Source organism: Bombina bombina, chromosome 2 (assembly GCF_027579735.1).
Source record: "Bombina bombina isolate aBomBom1 chromosome 2, aBomBom1.pri, whole genome shotgun sequence".
Lineage (NCBI taxonomy): Eukaryota > Metazoa > Chordata > Amphibia > Anura > Bombinatoridae > Bombina > Bombina bombina.
The window spans coordinates 778,053,506-778,074,792 of record NC_069500.1 but is presented as its reverse complement, the minus strand read 5'-3'; the positions used below and the strand labels follow the sequence as shown (position 1 = coordinate 778,074,792).

Genomic DNA, 21,287 nt, shown 5'->3' with positions numbered 1-21,287 from the left:
GCGTTCTGGCGAGACGCCATGAGATCCAGATCTGGTTTGTCCCAACGCCGAAGCAGTTGGGCAAATAGCTCCGGATGAAGTTCCCACTCCCCCGGATGAAAAGTCTGGCGACTTAGGAAATCCGCCTCCCAGTTCTCCACGCCTGGGATGTGGATCGCTGACAGGTGGCAAGAGTGAGACTCTGCCCAGCGAATTATCTTTGAGACTTCCATCATCGCTAGGGAACTCCTTGTCCCTCCCTGATGGTTGATGTAAGCCACAGTCGTGATGTTGTCCGACTGAAACCTGATGAACCTCAGAGTTGCTAACTGAGGCCAAGCCAGAAGGGCATTGAGAACTGCTCTTAATTCCAGAATGTTTATTGGAAGGAGTCTCTCCTCCTGAGTCCATGATCCCTGAGCCTTCAGGGAATTCCAGACAGCGCCCCAACCTAGCAGGCTGGCGTCTGTTGTTACAATCGTCCAATCTGGCCTGCTGAAGGGCATCCCCCTGGACAGATGTGGCCGAGACAGCCACCATAGAAGAGAATCTCTGGTCTCTTGATCCAGATTCAGCATAGGGGACAAATCTGAGTAATCCCCATTCCACTGACTTAGCATGCACAATTGTAGTGGTCTGAGATGCAGGCGTGCAAAAGGTACTATGTCCATTGCCGCTACCATTAAGCCGATTACCTCCATGCATTGAGCCACTGACGGGTGTTGAATGGAATGAAGGACACGGCAAGCATTTAGAAGTTTTGTTAACCTGTCCTCTGTCAGGTAAATTTTCATTTCTACAGAATCTATAAGAGTCCCCAAGAAGGGAACTCTTGTGAGTGGCAATAGAGAACTCTTTTCTACGTTCACCTTCCACCCATGCGACCTTAGAAATGCCAGAACTAACTCTGTATGAGACTTGGCAGTCTGGAAACTTGACGCTTGTATCAGAATGTCGTCTAGGTACGGAGCTACCGATATTCCTCGCGGTCTTAGTACCGCCAGAAGAGAGCCCAGAACCTTTGTAAAGATTCTTGGAGCCGTAGCTAACCCGAAGGGAAGAGCTACAAACTGGTAATGCCTGTTTAGGAAGGCAAACCTTAGGTACCGATAATGATCCTTGTGAATCGGTATGTGAAGGTAGGCATCCTTTAAATCCACTGTGGTCATGTACTGACCCTTTTGGATCATAGGTAAGATTGTCCGAATAGTTTCCATTTTGAACGATAGAACTCTTAGGAATTTGTTTAGGATTTTTAAGTCCAAGATTGGTCTGAAGGTTCCCTCTTTTTTGGGAACCACAAACAGATTTGAGTAAAACCCTTGTCCGTGTTCCGACCGCGGAACCGGGTGGATCAATCCCATTAGTAAAAGGTCTTGTACACAGCGTAGAAATGCCTCTTTCTTTATCTGGTTTGCTGACAACCTTGAAAGATGAAATCTCCCTTTTGGAGGAGAAGCTTTGAAGTCCAGAAGATATCCCTGAGATATGATCTCTAACGCCCAGGGATCCTGGACATCTCTTGCCCAAGCCTGGGCGAAGAGAGAAAGTCTGCCCCCCACTAGATCTGTTTCCGGATTGGGGGCCCTCACTTCATGCTGTCTTAGGGGCAGCAGCAGGCTTTCTGGCCTGCTTGCCCTTGTTCCAGGACTGGTTAGGTTTCCAGCCCTGTCTGTAGCGAGCAACAGTTCCTTCCTGTTTTGGAGCGGAGGAAGTTGATGCTGCTCCTGCCTTGAAGTTACGAAAGGCACGAAAATTAGACTGTCTAGCCCTTGGTTTGGCTCTGTCTTGAGGCAGGGCATGGCCCTTACCTCCAGTAATGTCAGCGATAATTTCTTTCAAACCGGGCCCGAATAATGTCTGCCCTTTGAAAGGTATGTTAAGCAATTTAGATTTAGAAGTCACATCGGCTGACCAGGATTTAAGCCACAGTGCTCTGCGCGCTTGAATGGCGAATCCGGAGTTCTTAGCCGTAAGTTTAGTTAAGTGTACTACGGCATTAGAAATAAATGAATTAGCTAGCTTAAGGACTCTAAGCTTGTCTATAATCTCATCCAATGGAGCTGAGCTAATGGTCTCTTCCAGAGACTCAAACCAGAATGCCGCCGCAGCCGTGACAGGTGCAATGCATGCAAGGGGTTGTAATATAAAACCTTGTTGAACAAACATTTTCTTAAGGTAACCCTCTAACTTTTTATCCATTGGATCTGAAAAAGCACAGCTATCCTCCACCGGGATAGTGGTACGCTTAGCCAGAGTAGAAACTGCTCCCTCCACCTTAGGGACCGTCTGCCATAAGTCCTGTGTGGTGGCGTCTATTGGAAACATTTTTCTAAATATAGGAGGGGGTGAAAAAGGCACACCGGGTCTATCCCACTCCTTGTTAACAATTTCTGTAAGCCTTTTAGGTATAGGAAAAACGTCAGTACACGTCGGTACCGCAAAATATTTATCCAGCCTACATATTTTCTCTGGAATTGCAACCGTGTTACAATCATTCAGAGCCGCTAATACCTCCCCTAGTAATACACGGAGGTTCTCAAGCTTAAATTTAAAATTTTAAATGTCTGAGTCCAGTTTACTTGGATCAGATCCGTCACCCACAGAATGAAGCTCTCCGTCCTCATGTTCTGCAAATTGTGACGCAGTATCAGACATGGCTCTATTATTATCAGCGCACTCTGTTCTCACCCCAGAGTGGTCGCGTTTACCCCTAAATTCTGGCAATTTAGATAATACTTCAGTCATAACATTAGCCATGTCTTGCAAAGTGATTTGTATGGGCCGCCCTGATGTACTTGGCGCCACAATATCACGCACCTCCTGAGCGGCAGACGAAGGTACTGACACGTGAGGGGAGTTAGTCGGCATAACTTCCCCCTCGTTGTCTGGTGAAATTTTCTTTACATGTACAGATTGGCTTTTATTTAAAGTAGCATCAATGCAATTAGTACACAAATTTCTATTGGGCTCCACATTGGCCTTTAAACATATTGCACAAAGAGATTCCTCTGTGTCAGACATGTTTAAACAAACTAGCAATGAAACTAGCAAGCTTGGAAAATACTTTTCAAATAAATTTACAAGCAATATAAAAAACGTTACTGTGCCTTTAAGAAGCACAAAAAAAACTGTCACAGTTGAAATAACAATGAACCAAATTAGTTATAGCAACCAAATTTTCACAGTAAATGCGTTAAGATAGCAAAGGATTGCACCCACCAGCAAATGGATGATTAACCCCTTAGTACCCAAAAACGGATAACAATTTAATATAAACGTTTTTATCACAGTCAAAAACACAGTCTCACAGGTCTGCTGTGAGTGATTACCTCCCTCAAAACTAGTTTTGGAGACCCCTGGGCTCTGTAGAGACGTCCTGGATCATGGAGGAAGAAATAGGAAGACTGTGACTGAATTTTTACTGCGCAATAAAGCGCCAAAATAGGCCCCTCCCACTCATATTACAACAGTGGGGAAGCTCAGTAAACTGATTTTATTCATAAATAAACGACAGCCATGTGGAAAAATAATGCCCAAAAAGTTTTATCACCAAGTACCTCAGAGAAAAACGATTAACATGCCAGTAAACGTTTAAAAATAAAATTATGAAATGTTATTAATAAGCCTGCTGCTAGTCGCTTTCACTGCAGTGGAGGCTCAAATATAAGTTAAATGTATACAGTATTTTCTTAGTGAAGTTCCATTCCCCAGAAATACCTCAGTGTAAACATACATACATATCAGCCTGATACCAGTCGCTACTACTGCATTTAAGGCTGCACTTACATTACATCGGTATTAGCAGTATTTTCTCAGTCAATTCCATTCCTTAGAAAATAATATACTGCAACATACCTCCTTGCAGGTGAACCCTGCCCGCTGTCCCCTGTTCTGAAGTTACCTCACTCCTCAGAATGGCCGAGAACAGCAAATGGATCTTAGTTACGACCGCTAAGATCATACACAAACTCAGGTAGATTCTTCTTCTAATGCTGCCTGAGAAAAAACAACACACTCCGGTGCTGTTTAAAATAAACTTTTGATTGAAGAAATAAAAACTAAGTTTAACAACCACAGTCCTCTCACACGTCCTATCTATTAGTTAGGTGCAAGAGAATGACTGGGTATGACGTAGAGGGGAGGAGCTATATAGCAGCTCTGCTTGGGTGATCCTCTTGCACTTCCTGTTAGGGAGGAGATATAATCCCATAAGTAATGGATGACCCGTGGACTGACTACACTTAACAGGAGAAATTGCTATATCACAAGCATGACAACTTAATTTTGACTTTTATGTCCCTTTAACAAGCTCATTTTTACATGCTGTGGAGGGATAACATCAAAGAGTTGTTAGAAACCTCTAAATGACAATGAGATTATTGTACGTATAGGGGAAAAAAGTAACAGATTTTAAATCCGGGTATTAAGTTGCAGTTTATTAGAAAGATTAAAATTTAGAATAGACATAAGTAATAATAACTGACAGGTTTTTACTGTTCTACTGTTTAAGCTTTCTATGCAATGTGCAGGTGGTCACTCTTTAGTACACAGCTTGTTTACCCAGTGAAGGAACCAGCTCTTCTGAAACTATATTAATGACGTACCTTACTGAAGCGGTTAGAGCAGGATGAGAACTGACGAATTTCCACTGAGGTCTCTTCATCATTTGTCTCTTCATCTTCTTCTGATGCAAGGTGGTGATAACGCTCAGATCGAGCTGGAAAAGGAGTAGAAATATGAAGGCTAAACTTGAGCCTGCTAAATAATGTGCACTTAGTCTAGATGACAGAAGTCAAAGTAAGCAAAAAAAATCAATATCAATACTAAGCGATACAATTTGTTTTGTGACACTTGTTGTATAAGTGTGAGTACAGTTCTATTTTGTCCTTGAAGAAGGTAGTAAGCACTTAAACTTTTTAATGGATGCCTCCCCTTTCCCACATACACATCTTTCCCCTTTACCTTTCATCATTTCACAGAGAGACATGGGAGAATCTATAGTGAATGGAAGTCAGATGGCTGTCCCCAGTAGGGAAATATCATACAAACAAAATAGTATGACAGGGTAGGCCTCTGCATATTTCTAAGAATGTGAAAAAACATAAAATTATGCTTACCTGATAATTTTATTTCCACCTGTACAAAGAGAGTCCACGGCTTTATTCATTACTTGTGGGAATGAAGAACATGGCCACCAGGAGGAGGCACAGACACCTCAGCCAAAGGCTTAAATACCTCCCCCACTCCCCTCATCCCCCAGTCATTCTGCCAAGGGAACAAGGAACAGTAGGAGAAATATCAGGGTATAAATGGTGCCAGAATAAAAAGCAAAAGAAAATTTAGGTCTGCCCAACGAAGAACCGGACGGGAGCCGTGGACTCTCTTCGTACAGATGGAAATGAAATTATCAGGTAAGCATAATTTATGTTTTTCTTCTTAATACAAGGAGAGTCCACAGCTTCATTCATTACTTGTGGGAAACAAATACCCAAACTCTAGAGGACACTGAATGAAAATGGGAGGGTTAAAAAGAGGCGGATCCTAGACTGAGGGCACCACAGCCTGCAAAACCTTTCTCCCAAAAGCTGCTTGAGCCAAAGCAAACACGTCAAACTTGTAAAACTTTGAAAAAGTATGTAAGGAGGACCAGGTAGCCGCCTTACAAATCTGCTTCATAGAGGCCTCATTCTTGAAGGCCCAAGAAAAAGCCACAGCTCTAGTTGAGTGAGCAGTAATCCTCTGAGGAGGCTTATGTCCTGCTGTCTCATAAGCCAGGCGAATCATGCTCCTCAGCCAAAAAAAGATAGGGAAGAGGAAGAAGCCTTCTGCCCTTTGCGCTTCCCCCGAATAGACAACAAACAATGCTGAAGTCTGTCTGAAATCCTTAGTAGCCTGAAGATAAAACTTCAAAGCTCGAACCACAACCAAGTTATGAAGTAACCGTTCTTCTTCTGAAGAAGGGTTAGGACACAATGAAGGAACTACAATCTCCTGATTAATGTTGCAATCAGACACAACCTTAGAGAGAGATCCCTACCCAGTGCGGACAGCCTTATCGGCATAAATTGGAAAATTGTTTAAAATTACATGCGCTATCTGAATCATGAAAGTTTATTTTGGCCTAGACTGTCCCTTTAAACTGCATGCTCTATGTGAATCATGAAAGTTTACCTTTAACTAACTTAACTGTAGATTGTATTTTCTTTCATACTCTTTAAAAAAAAAAAAAATATATGCTTCCCTGATAAATTGATATCTTCTAAGATACGACAAGTCCACAGATTCATCCTTACCTGTGGGGTATTATCCTCCTGCTAACAGGAAGTGGCAAAGAGCACCACAGCAGAGCTGTCTATATAGCTCTTCCTTTGACTCCACCCCCCAGTCATTCGACCGAAGGTATAGGAAGAAAAAGGAGAAACTAAAAAAAGGTGCAGAGGTGACTGAAGTTTGATAACAAAAATATAATCTGTCTAAAATGACAGGGAGGGCCATGGACTCGTCGTATCTTAGAAGAAATCAATTTATCAGGTAAGCATAAATTTCCTTTTCTTCTACTAGATAAGACAAGTCCATGGATTCATCCTTACTTGTGGGACAAGACAGATACCTAAACAGAAGGCACCACTGCTTAAAGAACTTTTCTCCCAAAAATAGCCTCAGAAGAAGCAAAAGTATCAAATTTGTAAAATTTGTAAAAAGTATGAAGGTAGGACCAAGTCGCAGCCTTACAAATCTGTTCAACAGAAGCATCGTTTTTAAAAGCCCATGTGGAAGCCACCGCTCTAGTAGAATGAGCTGTAATTTTTTTCAAGAGGCTGCTGTCCAGCAGTCTCGTATGCCAAACGGATGATGCTTTTCAACCAAAAAGAAAGAGAGGTAGCTGTAGCTTTTTGACCCCTATGCTTTCCAGAATAAACTACAAATAAAGAAGATGTTTGATGGAAATCCTTGGTTGCTTGTAAGTAAAACTTCAAGGCACGAACCACGTCCAAGTTATGTAACAGACTAGAGACATACAGAATGAACAACAATTTCCGGATTAATATTCTTATTTCAAACAACCTTAGGAAGGAATCCAGGTTTAGTTCCTCAAAACCACCTTATCAGAATGGAATATAAGATAAGGCGAGCCGCATTGTAACGCAGAAACCTCAGAAACTCTTCAAGCAGAAGAGATAGCAACTAAAAACAGAACTTTCCAAGATAGTAGCTTAATATCTATGGAATGCATGGTTTCAAACGGAACCCCTTGAAGAACATTTAGAACTAAATTCAAACTCCATGGCGGAGCAACAGGTTTAAACAGGCTTTATTCTAACTAAAGCCTGACAAAACGACTGAACGTCTGGGATATCCGCCAGACGCTTGTGTAGTAAGATTGACAAAGCAGAAATCTGTCCCTTTAAGGAACTAGCTGATAATCCCTTCTCCAATCCTTCTTGGAGAAAGGACAAAATCCTAGGAATCCTGATCTTACTCCATGAGTAGCCCTTGGATTTGCACCAATAAAGATATTTACGCCATATCTTATGGTACATTTTCCTAGTGACAGGCTTTCGAGCCTGAATCAAGGTATCAATGACCGACTCAGAGAATCCCCGCTTAGATAAAATCAAACGTTCAATCTTCAGGCAGTCAGCTGCAGAGAAATGAGATTTGGATCTTGGAACGGACCTTGAATTAGAAGGTCCTGTCTCAGTGGCAGTTTCCCCGGTGGCAGAGATGACATTTCCACTAGATCTGCATACCAAGTCCTACGTGGCCACGCAGGTGCCATCAAGATTACCGAAGCCCTCTCCTGTTTGATTCTGGCAGACGAGGTAGGAGAGGAAAAGGAGGAAACACATAAGCCAGGTTGAACGACCAAGGTATTGCTAGAGCATCTATCAGTACTGCTTGAGGATCCGTTGATCTGGACCCGTAACAAGGAAGTTTGGCATTCTGATGAGATGCCATCAGATCCAATTCCGGTGTGCCCCATTGATGAATAAATGCCGCAAACACCTCCGGATGGAGCTCCCACTCCGCCGGATAAAAAAAAGTCTGACGACTTAGAAAATCTGCTTCCCAGTTCTCTACTCCTGGGATATAAATTGCTGAAAGATGGCAACAGTGAGTCTCTGCCCATTGAATTATCTTGGAAACCTATCATCGCTAGAGAACTCTTTGTTCCCCCTTGATGATTAATATATGCTACAGTCGTGATATTGATATAAGCAAGAAACTCTTCCCAGTGTTGCTCAAGGTGTTTGGTGTATGGGGAGGGAAATAAATAAATCTTGTCCAGACGCTGTTGGTGCGTGCAAATCATGCAGTATGTGGAAATATGAACAGAGCTCTGTCTGCGGTGTGGCAGGTTTAAATACGGCTAAACACCGGAGTGGTGTATAACTCACCAAACTTGCTGCTTTAGCCTTACTCCGCGAGCCTTTGTAATATCCTGCCCCGCTGGCTTTCACTTGCTCCTCACTCCTGGAGGTCTTGTAGCCTGTGCTCCGATATCCGTCCAAAAGGGCATACCGCTTCACAGCATCCGTAGTGTTTTGTTGTAAGCACGCTGTGGCTGAGCGTGATCCGGCACTTCCTGGTTCATGACGTAATAGTCTGCATACGCCAATGGGATTCCCTGCTACACGATCGTAGCCCCATACACCAACTATCCACCTGAGTGCCGAGATTCGAGCCTGGTAACAGTGTATATCCAAACAAAAATTGCAAAAAACCAGGCGAGTCTCCAGGCACTATAGAATAAAAGTTCAATGTTTATTGGAAACCAGATAAAAAAGTTTAAGACATAATAAACATAAAATAAGAAAGCTGAGCTGTCTTACGCGTTTCGGCTACAATTAGCCTTACTCATAGACACACTTTGTGAGCACAGACACCAGGCTTAAATAGCCAAGTAGCCAGGAAAACAAAGCCCCAGCTGAACGTAATTAGCATAAGGTGCATTCATATGTTATACTAAGAAACGATTACAAAAGTGACAGATACGGAAAGGGAAATAAACTGGATTGTAACAATACAATGTCAAAAAGAGGCACCAGTGCAAGCATATAGATAGGGGTGTTAACCAAAGGTAATCGCTTACTATCATCAGTATTATGAATGTAAATATATATAAATAGAGCGGGCAAGGTGATCTACAATTTAAAGGAACATACCCGTATATTAAAGTGTAGAAAACAATGGCTAAAGTTAAAAAAGAACAAAACCAGGGAATCTCACATAAGTATGAATAGACATATACACTCATATAGGCTAGCAAGTCCCTCATTACAAAGAAGATATTAAACCAAATATTTTGTTTTTTGAACTTTTGAAATATTTAAAGGGACATACACTTAAGTAGAGGTGCTTGAATCCATACCAAGCATGAATTATGCCCAATTGTAAAAGAAGTTTAACAGGACATATAGTAACATTTGGAAAGTGGCTGTAGGTTTGGGAGTGTACTCCTCATTATTTAACAAATCGATGTAAGATTCATATTCTAATGATAAAACCCTTAATTGCTGGGACTTAAATGTTTGGTATAATAGAAAGGAGACTGTGGTTATAAGATGACAGATATCAGGCACATAATTAGAATGTTAAATTCTCTATACGCTTATTGTTATAAATACAAAAGTGACATGTACTCTTTGAATTTATAAATGCTTGACCATTAGAATCAAATGAATTCCAATAATCAGCTTCGTTTCCAGAGGTTAATAACATCTCCTTCTATATTGAAACCTTCCGGTCTCCTAGTTCTAAGTTGGAATATCCAGTATGCCTCTTGGTATAGTAATCTAGTAGTCATGTCACCTCCTCTATCTGGTGTCCTGATTTGCTCTATGACCTGCCATTGAAAGCTTTTAACATTTTTACCGTGTTTGTGGATAAAGTGTCGTGCTAGATCTGAACACTCAATACCATTGTCAATATTGTTGAGATGTTCACGGATTCTAGTGCGTGCTTCTCTAGTCGAGCAACCTACATACTGTTTTCTGCAAGATGTGCAATCCACCAAATAAATGACATTGTGTGTCCTGCAATTGGTGCAGTTCTTAAGGAAATAGACCCTTTGAGTAGCCATAGATTGAAAATTTTTTGTAATACGTGTGTAGCTACAGGCTATACATTTGTTAAAATGGCATTTATAATGCCCCTTAACATGTAACCAACTGCTAGTACCAGATTTTTTCTTTAACATACTCGGTGAAAGCATGTTCCCTATGGTGCAGCCTCTTTTGGCTACAAAGTTGCACCCAGATTGAACATAGTCTTTTAGACTATCTTCTGCCGTGAGTATAGGGAGATGTTTGGTGATGATTGCACAGATATCCCTATATTGGGAGCTATAAGTGGTTGTGAAAAGGGGTTTAGACTTATCAAACTTGTCACCCCTAGAAGAGTTGTAATTGGTTGACAACATGGTTGACCTGTCAATGCGTTTTACCTCCAATAAAGCCCTATTGACAACCTTCTTTGAATACCCTCTTTCTAAAAGTTGAGTGGCTAGTATCTCACTATTTGTTTCAAAGTCAGTATCTGTTGTACAGTTGCGCTTCAAGCGTGTAAATTCTCCCTTTGCTATCCCAAAACCCGTGTGTCTGGGATGATTGCTTTTTGCATGCAGAATATTATTGCATGAAATGGGTTTGCGGTACAAGTTCGTGATCACCTGGCCCTTTTCAACATCACCTGTTAGGGTGAGATCTAGACATGTTGTCGTATGGGTATCAGATTGGTAGGTGAATTCTAATCCTGCTTCGTTCTGGTTGATAAAGGACACAAAATCAGATTTCTGATCTTCTGTGCCAGTCCAGATGATCAAAAGATCATCAATATATCTTTTATAGGTGTTGATGCAGTCTCGATATGGGTTACCCTCACCATAGACGTGGGACCGCTCCCACCATGCCATGAAAATATTCGTGTAAGATGGTGCAAATTTAGCACCCATGGCGGTCCCACGTCTCTGGAGGAAATACTCATTCTCAAACTTAAAGTAGTTATGGTGCAGGAGAAAGTCTAAAGATTTGACTATAAATTCCTTAAGTGTGTCATCATAATTACTTAATTGATCTAAAAGACATCTAACTGCTATCAGCCCTTGATCGTGCGGAATGGCAGAGTACAGACCAACCACGTCAATTGTCAACCAAGAACAATCTTTATTCCAAACCACTTGTTTCAGACAGTTAAGAAGGTGCTTAGTGTCACGTAGGTATGATGGAATCTGCAGGACAATGGGCTGCAGTAGGGAGTCAATCCAGCTAGATAGCTGCTCAAATAGTGATCCAATACCCGAGACAATAGGTCTCCCTTTCACCACCTCCAAGGATTTATGTACCTTAGGGAGGTGGTGAAATATTGGTACAACAGGGTTAGAAACATATAAAAAATCCAAAGTATCCTGATCTATGACTCCATCCTCCAGGCCATCGTCCAGCAGACTCCATAACTTTGTCTTAAATAATTCTGTTGGATCAGAATTCAAAATTCGATAGACATCTCTGTCATATAATTGTCTGTGAGCCTCCTCTATGTATTTGGATCTATCCAAGACCACAATACTACCTCCCTTGTCTGAATCTTTTATGGTGATGTCTTGTCTAGATTTTAATTTATCCAAAGATTCTTTTTGTAATGCTGTTAAGTTAGGGTAGGTGTGTTTTGGATTATTATGGAGCTCAATCAAATCTTGTTCTACCCTTTTGTGAAAGGCTTCTAAAAAAGGTCCCCTTTCACGAATGGGGTAGAACACTGATTTCGGTTTGTAACCAGCATGTGACGTTTTTAAAGTAAGTGAATCCGTGTGTGCCTCAACACTTAGATCCTGCAGACTAAGTATATCGCACACTTCTTGAAAGTCCACTATATCATATATATGTGTTTGAGTGGTGCATAGTGGTGGATCTGAGGGGGATGTGGAGGTATCGTCCTGATGTTTGTCCCAAAAAAAATTTTTTAGAGTAAGATTTCTAATTAGTTTATTAACATCGACAATCGTGTCGAAGAGGTTAAACTTCTTTGTAGGGACATAACCTAAACCCAGACTAAGTACCTCCATCTCCCCATCAGTCAGAGCAATAGAAGATAAATTGATAATCTTCAAAGGGTATATTTGTTCCTCCTTCCCCTGCCCCTGTAACGCCCCCTTCTGCCTCCTGCCCCTCTTCCTCTTACCCCTCCTCCTGCGATGCCTCTGGTGGCAATTTGAAAAACCTGGGTATCTGCTGAGTTGTTTATAGGGACTGAGGTGGCAGTAGGTCTTGGATCCATTTCATTGTCACTGAGAAACTCCATATTCCTTTGATCATTAACTGAAATCAATTGGGTAGAATTATCCCTCTTATGGGCGTTTCTCGTGACTATGGGATCCTGTCTGACATTCTTAATAATTGGACGTAAAACTTGTGATTCTTCATCAGAGGGACCGCTTGAGTCAAATCTATTCTCATTATCTGAGCGGTCATCCTCAGAAGTATCATTATCTGAAAAAGTGACCCTCTTTTCAGATCTATCTTTACTAGATGAATGAGTTGATCTGGAGTTAGACCTAGATTTCCTTTGTCTGATATTTGAAAACTGAGAACGCAGGTGCCAATTGTAAACCTTATTATTGGTATGGTCTGCGTAATCCCTGTTATATTTCCTAAGTTTAAAATTATCTAGGTCAGTTCTAAATTTTTTAATCGTTTCTTGTAGGATTTTATCAAACTGTGGGTATTTAGGGTGATCTATAAAAGCATTGAGATCCTTTTGAATGTTTACTAAATCCTCCCTGGTCTTTTTTAACTGTGACTCTTTGTATCTTATAATTAGACCCATCAGTCTACTAGAACATTCACTTAATATGATATTCCAGTCCTTGATGAAATCTGGATCATCAACATTAAAAGAGGGGTATTTATTGAGTCTCAGTCCCCTTGGTATGAGATTCATCTGTAGATATTTCTCCAGGGCACGTTTATCCCACCATATCCTATACTCCTGCAAGAGAGTCTTTTCCAGTAATTGAAAAATGTCACTAATGGATAAAGATTCAGTTTTTTTAATGAAAGTGTCGTCCAAAGAAAGTCTTTCCATATCCATATCTGTTAGTGATCTCAGTGAAAATAAATCAGTGGTTTCCATAATTACAAATATTAAGGACTTTAAGTAAACTGATAAGTAAATATATAAACAGCAAAGAAAGTCCATCAACAGGTGTCACTGTAATGTCGTGTATACAGAGTCTTTCCCACCGAGCACACGGAAGAAAACAAGGAGTTAATTGATATAAGCAAGAAACTCTTCCCAGTGTTGCTCAAGGTGTTTGGTGTATGGGGAGGGAAATAAATAAATCTTGTCCAGACGCTGTTGGTGCGTGCAAATCATGCAGTATGTGGAAATATGAACAGAGCTCTGTCTGCGGTGTGGCAGGTTTAAATACGGCTAAACACCGGAGTGGTGTATAACTCACCAAACTTGCTGTTTTAGCCTTACTCCGCGAGCCTTTGCAATATCCTGCCCCGCTGGCTTTCACTTGCTCCTCACTCCTGGAGGTCTTGTAGCCTGTGCTCCGATATCCGTCCAAAAGGGCATACCGCTTCACAGCATCCGTAGTGTTTTGTTGTAAGCACGCTGTGGCTGAGCGTGATCCGGCACTTCCTGGTTCATGACATAATAGTCTGCATACGCCAATGGGATTCCCTGCTACACGATCGTAGCCCCATACACCAACTATCCACCTGAGTGCCGAGATTCGAGCCTGGTAACAGTGTATATCCAAACAAAAATTGCAAATAACCAGGCGAGTCTCCAGGCACTATAGAATAAAAGTTCAATGTTTATTGGAAACCAGATAAAAATTTTTTAAGACATAATAAACATAAAATAAGAAAGCTGAGCTGTCTTACGCGTTTCGGCTACAATTAGCCTTACTCATAGACACACTTTGTGAGCACAGACACCAGGCTTAAATAGCCAAGTGGCCGGGAAAACAAAGCCCCAGCTGAACGTAATTAGCATAAGGTGCATTCATATGTTATACTAAGAAACTATTACAAAAGTGACAGATATGGAAAGGGAAATAAACTGGATTGTAACAATACAATGTCAAAAAGAGGCACCAGTGCAAGCATATAGATAGGGGTGTTAACCAAAGGTAATCGCTTACTATCATCAGTATTATGAATGTAAATATATATAAATAGAGCGGACAAGGTGATCTACAATTTAAAGGAACATACCCGTATATTAAAGTGTAGAAAACAATGGCTAAAGTTAAAAAAGTCGTGATATTGTCCGACTGGAATCTTATGAATTTAGTCGAGGCCAGCTGAGGCCACGCTTGAAGTGCGTTGAATATTGCTCTCAGTTCCAGAATATTGATTGGAAGTAGGGACTCCTCCTGAGTCCAAACACTCTGAGTCTTTAGGGAATTCCAGACTGCACCCCAGCCCAAGAGGCTGGCGTCCGTCGTCACTATGACCCATGCTGGTCTGCGGAAGCACATACCCTGGGACAGATGATCCTGTGACAACCACCAAAGAAGAGAGTCTCTGGTTTCTAGATCCAGATTTATCTGAGGAGATAAATCCGCATAATCCCCATTCCACTGTCTGAGCATGCACAGTTGCAGTGGTCTGAGATGTAAGTGAGCAAACGGAACGAAGTCCATTGCCGCTACCATTAATCTGATGACCTCCATACACTGCGCCACTGATGGCCGAGGAGTGGACTGAAGTGCTCGGCAAGTAGTTAAGATCTTTGACTTTGACCTCCATCAGAAAAATTTTCATGGCTACCGAGTCTATCAGAGTTCCTAAGAAAAGAGCTCTTGTCAGTGGAACTAGTGAACTCTTTTGTATGTTCACCTTCCACCCGTGAGTTCTCAGAAAAGCCAACACAATGTCCGTGTGAGATTTGGCTAGCTGGTAAGTTGATGCCTGAATCAAAATATCGTCCAGATAGGGCGCCACTGCTATGCCCCGCGGCCTTAGAAGTACCTTTGTGAATATTCTGGGAGCTGTGGCCAACCTGAAAGGAAGAGCCACAAACTGGTAGTGTTTGTCCAGGAAGGCGAACCTGAGAAACTGGTGATGATCTTTGTGGATAGGAATGTGAAGATACGCATCCTTTAAGTCCACGGTAGTAATATATTGACCCTCCTGGATCATTGGTAAAATAGTTTGAATGGTCTCCATCTTGAACGATGGGACTCTGAGAAATTTGTTTAGGCATTTGAGATCTAAAATCTCTGAATGTTCCCTCTTTTTTGGGAACCACAAACAGATTTGAGTAAAACCCCTGCCCCAGTTTTGGAACTGGGCAGATTACACCCATAGTATATAGGTCTTCTACACGGCGTAAGAACGCCTCTCTTTTTGTCTGGTCCCTTGGGAATAAATCCTTGAACTCTAGTCGATACCCCTGGGTCACGATTTCTAATGCCCAGGGATCCTGAACGTCCCTTGCCCAAGCCTTAACGAAGAGAGAAAGTCTGCCCCCTACTAGATCCGGTCCCGGATCGGGGGCTGCCCCTTCATGCTGTCTTGGTAGCAGCAGCGGGCTTCTTGGCCTGTTTACCTTTATTCCAGGTCTGGTTAGGTCTCCAGACTGACTTGGATTAAGCAAAGTTCCCCTCCTGCTTTGTGGCGGAGGAGGAAGTAGAGGGTCCACCTTTAAAATTTCGAAAGGAACGAAAATTATTTTGTTTAGCCCTCATTTTAACCGTCTTGTCCCAAGGAAGGGCATGACCTTTACCTCCAATAATGTCGGAAATAATCTCCTTTAGTTCAGGCCCGAATAGGGTCTTACCTTTAAAAGGAATAGCTAAAAGCTTAGATTTTGATGACACATCAGCAGACCAAGACTTAAGCCATAACGCTCTACGCGCTAAAATGGCAAAACCTGCATTTTTTTGCCGCCAATTTCGCCATTTGAAAAGCGGCATCGGTAATGAAAGAATTAGCTAGCTTGAGAGCCTTAATTCTATCCAAAATATCATCTAATGGGGTCTCAACCTTAAGAGACTCCTCTAGAGCCTCAAACCAAAAAGCTGCCGCAGTAGTTACTGGAACAATGCACGCTATAGGTTGTAGAAGAAAACCCTTATGAATAAACAATTTCTTTAACAGACCCTCTAATTTTTTATCCATAGGATCTTTGAAAGCACAACTGTCCTCAATAGGTATAGTTGTACGCTTAGCTAGGGTAGAAATAGCTCCCTCCACCTTAGGGACCGTCTGTCAGGAATCCCTAATGGTGTCAGATATGGGAAACATTTTCTTAAAAGTAGGAGGGGGAGAGAACGGAATGCCTGGTCTATCCTATTCCTTAGTAACAATGTCCGAAATCCTTCTAGGGACTTGAAAAACATTAGTGTAAGTAGGAACCTCTAGATATTTATCCATTTTACACAATTTCTCTGGTGGTATTACAATAGAGTCACAATCATCAAGAGTCGCTAAAACCTCCCTGAGTAACAAGCGGAGGTGTTCAAGCTTAAACTTAAAGGCCGTCACATCTGAGTCTGTTAGAGGGAACATCTATCCTGAGTCTGAAAGCTCTAACTCAGACAGTAAATCCCCCACCCCCAAATCAAAACACTGTGATGGTACATCGGAGATGGCCAATAAAGCGTCGGAGGGCTCAGAATTTACTCTAATACCTGACCTACTGCGCTTACCCTGTAAACCTGGCAGTTTAGACAACACCTCTGTAAGGGTGGTAGACATTACTGCAGCCATATACTGCAGGGTAAAAGAATTAGACGAACTAGAAGTACTTGGCGTCGCTTGAGCGGGCGTTAAAGGTTGTGACACATGGGGAGAAGTAGATGGCATAACCTGATTCTCTTCAGACTGAGAATCATCCTGAGACATACTTTTATCAGCTAAAATATGGTCTTTGCAATGTAAGGCCCTTTCAGTACATGAGGGACACATTTTAAGTGGGGGTTCCACCATGGCTTCTAAACACATAGAGCATTGACTTTCCTCAATGTCAGACATGTTGAACAGGCTAGTAATAACCACAAAAAGACTTGAAAAAACTTTTTTTAAAGAAAAAAAAAAAAAACAATCTGAAAAACGGTACTGCGTCTTTAAGAGAAAAAAGCATACAATTTTTCCAAAACTGCCTTAAAAGGTTATAACACTCACAATTTTTTCATATATGTGTCTAATCTGGCAGCCTAAGATTGCACCACAAGTAAGGGACTATTAACCCTCTGTTATCAAAAAACGTTACCCGCCAAAAAAAACGTTATGCAAATAAACTATCAACCCCCTGCACCTCGCCACAGCTCTGCTGTGGCGCCTACCTGCCCTCTGGGGTCTGAGAACTACACTCTCACTTTGATAAGGCTATCTCTTCAGTTGAGGCCCACCGGAGCTGGAGCTTGCTGCCTCTATGTGAAATACAACTGTGCATCTAAGGCGCAAAATTAGGCCCCGCCCATCATACACGATGTCTCAGCCTAGTGAGAAAAAAAACATTCATATACCGAGTACAATTTGTCAGCCATGTGAAAACCTCCAGTGCCATCAAACACACAAACGTTAGATCAGAAGAAAAAAACACGTTATTTGCCCCTGCACATAAATCGTTTGCACACAAACATTATGCAACCAGTGTCTTTTAAATTATAGCCCATAATATAACAGGGTCCCAGTAACATCCCTTCATTGCCTGTAGGATTACTGCTTACCCCTTCCCTCATGGGAACTATGTCAGCCGGTTCTGAAATACCCCAGTCTCTTCAGAAAAAAATGACTGAACATATCTCAATGCTTGTAGCATGAAGACCGTTCCCCACACTGAAGCTTCTCAAGTACTCCTCAGCCATTCTGTGGCAACTCCTCTGGATCTTAGTAACCACTGCTAAGATCATCAACCTCCAGGCAGAAATCTTCTTCCATTTGCTGCCTGAGGAAAATAGCACTCACCGGTAGCATTTAAAATAAAAAAAGTCTTGCTTGAAGAAAATAAAAACTATCATTTTATCACCTCTTTCACTTTACCTCTTTCTATTACTTAGTATAGGCAAAGAGAATGACTGGGGGTGGAGTCAAGGGAGGAGCTATATAGACAGCTCTGCTGTGGTGCTCTTTGCCACTTGCTGTTAGCAGGAGGATAATATCCCACAAGTAAGGATGAATCCGTGGACTCGTCATATCTAGTAGAAGAAAATATATGTTAAGGATTAGTGTGGTGCAGGCACTAAAGTTCTACATATAAAGTCACATCTCCTAAATCTGCCTGAAGTAAAGAAAGAACTACCAAGTAAAGAGAAACAGCTTTCATATTGCAATACGATTTTAAAAAGTCAAAAGCAGCATAAGAGGGAGAGGACCATAGGCAGACAAGGGGAATTTTTTAACCTTCTGAGGAAACCACAAATCCGTCACCTTTTACCTTGCAAGCCTTAAGACTAATTAAGTGCCTTCTAACCGCAAACTCCACGATAAGCATGAAATGTGTACTGGGACCCTCAGTCAGTCTGCAAAATTGTACCTTTATGCCTTGCCGAAGTATGACAGTTTTCAGAAGCGAAGAAAGGATCACAAAATGCTGTAAAAAATATCTGCTCCCTTATGTTGACAGGAATGCTGAGAATTCTAGACTGAGTGCCAAAACCAGAATTTTCCTACTGCACTAAGTAAGGATTACAGGATTTTAGACATTATGGGCTATGGGTAATTTTTCTAGGAATCTGATTTTCCTGCCTGTAATTTTATTTCACCATTACAGGTTGTTATTTTTTACCTGCAGGTTAATTTAACATCTCTACACTTTATCTAAATGTATGTGCTAAAGTATTGCAGAGAAATGTAACAACTAGTGCTATGCTTTGATAATTTAGAATAGTGATTTGCTGATGCCCAAGTAACGTAATAACTCTTCCTTAGTGCAGTGAGTGCCTGATTATGGGAGGCCCATGCTGCTGTGTGTGTGGGTAGCCAAATAGGAAGTCCCTGAAAGTGAGCCAGTTATATTTCCCAAGGAATAGAGATGAAACTCATGTAAATAGAATGGCACAAATGGCTGAGTATGATATGGCCCCAGCCAGCCTGGGTGGTATCAGGAGTAGCTAGACCATAGTAGTAATATGCTGTACAGCAAAGTGGTCACAATTCCCTTCACTTGCAATAAAAAAAACAAACTAAAATAAAAACATTTTAGGGAGGGGAAAAGCTATACTTCCTATACTAAGCTATACATATGTAGAAATGTAACTGGTAACAAGGAGAGGTGAGATATAAGTAGGAAGGGGGAAGTATGCTTCATTTATTTCCTTTGGTTTTCTCTTTCAGTTTATACACGAGATAGGCAAGAAATCAAGGATCCTATCAACATTTAAACAGACAGTAAAGTCAAAATTATACTTTCATGATTCAGAAAGAGCGTACAAATTTTAAACAACTTCCAAATTTAATTCTATTACATTTGCTTCATTCTTTTGGTATCCATTGTTGAAAAAAGTTAGCTCCAGAGTAGCAATGCACTCCTGGGAGCCTTCTGAGTACACTGGGTGAGCTAATGACAAAGGGAAAATATTATGCAGCCACCATATAGCAGCTAGCTCCCCGTAGTACATCGCTGCTATTGAGTCTATCTAGGTATGTTTTGTTTTTGTTTTTTAACAAGGGACACCATGAGAACAAAGCAAATGTGATAATAGAAATAAATTGGAAAACTGTTAAAAATCACATGTTCTATTGGAATCGTGACATTTTAATTTTGATTTTACTGTCCCTTTAACCCCTTCCTTACCCAAAATTTCAGAGAAAAACTCGGCCAAAATATTTTAAAATAAATAAAGTTTTTGATTTTTTTTTAATTTACCTATGGAAAAAATAATAATGATATATACACACACATTTTTAAAAAGTAGACAACCCAAGATATTGATCTAGGCCCATTTTTCTATTTCTGATGCCACTTTTTGGCCGCCAAATACAATCATATACAAAAAAACATAATTTATGCTTACCTGATAAATTTATTTCTCTTGTAGTGTGTTCAGTCCACGGGTCATCCATTACTTATGGGATTATATCTCTTCCCCAACAGGAAGTTGCAAGAGGATCACCCACAGCAGAGCTGCTATATAGCTCCTCCCCTCACATGTCATATCCAGTCATTCGACCGAAACAAGACGAGAAAGGAGAAACCATAGGGTGCAGTGGTGACTGGAGTTTTATTAAAATTTAGATCTGCCTTAAAAGGACAGGGCGGGCCGTGGACTGAACACACTACAAGAGAAATAAATTTATCAGGTAAGCATAAATTATGTTTTCTCTTGTTAAGTGTATTCAGTCCACGGATCATCCATTACTTATGGGATACCAATACCAAAGCTAAAGTACACGGATGAAGGGAGGGACAAGGCAGGAACTTAAACCGAAGGAACCACTTCCTGAAGCACCTTTCTCCCCAAAATAGCCTCCGAAGAAGCAAAAGTGTCAAATTTGTAAAATTTTGAAAAAGTGTAAAGTGAAGACCAAGTTGCAGCCTTGCAAATCTGTTCAACAGAGGCCTCATTTTTAAAGGCCCAGGTGGAAGCCACAGCTCTAGTAGAATGAGCTGTAATTCTTTCAGGAGGCTGCTGTCCAGCAGTCTCATAGGCTAAACGTATTATGCTACGAAGCCAAAAGGAGAGAGAGGTAGCCGAAGCCTTTTGACCTCTCTTCTGTCCAGAGTAAACGACAAACAGGGAAGAAGTTTGACGAAAATCTTTAGTTGCCTGCAAATAGAACTTCAGGGCACGGACTACGTCCAGATTATGTAAAAGTCGTTCCTGCTTTGAAGAAGGGTTAGGACACAATGATGGAACAACAATCTCTTGATTGATATTTGTGTTAGAAACTACCTTAGGTAAGAACCCAGGTTTAGTACGCAGAACTACCTTGTCTGAATGAAAAATCAGATAAGGAGAATCACAATGTAAGGCAGATAACAGCTTGATATCAATGGAATGAAGGGGTTCAAATGGAACGCCTTGCAGAACGTTAAGAACTAAGTTTAAGCTCCACGGCGGAGCAACAGTCTTAAACACAGGCTTAATCCTAGCCAAAGCCTGACAAAAAGCCTGAACGTCTGGAACTTCTGCCAGACGCTTGTGTAGAAGAATAGACAGAGCAGAAATCTGCCCCTTTAACGAACTAGCGGATAAGCCCTTTTCTAAACCCTCTTGTAGAAAAGACAATATCCTAGGAATCCTAACCTTACTCCAATGAGTAACTCTTGGATTCGCACCAATATAAATATTTACGCCATATCTTATGGTAAATTCTTCTGGTAACAGGTTTCCTAGCCTG

At 41.3% G+C, this 21,287-nt stretch overlaps 1 protein-coding gene across 1 annotated transcript in view; it reads right to left on the bottom strand.

Moving 5' to 3' along the window:
* The window catches only part of MAST3 (microtubule associated serine/threonine kinase 3), a 308,309-nt gene that overhangs the window by 55,364 nt on the left and 231,658 nt on the right, over positions 1-21,287 (bottom strand). The window contains exon 18 of the mRNA XM_053702937.1: positions 4,587-4,699. Coding sequence (XP_053558912.1) covers positions 4,587-4,699 — 113 coding nt within the window. The remainder of the gene's footprint in view (positions 1-4,586; positions 4,700-21,287) is intronic.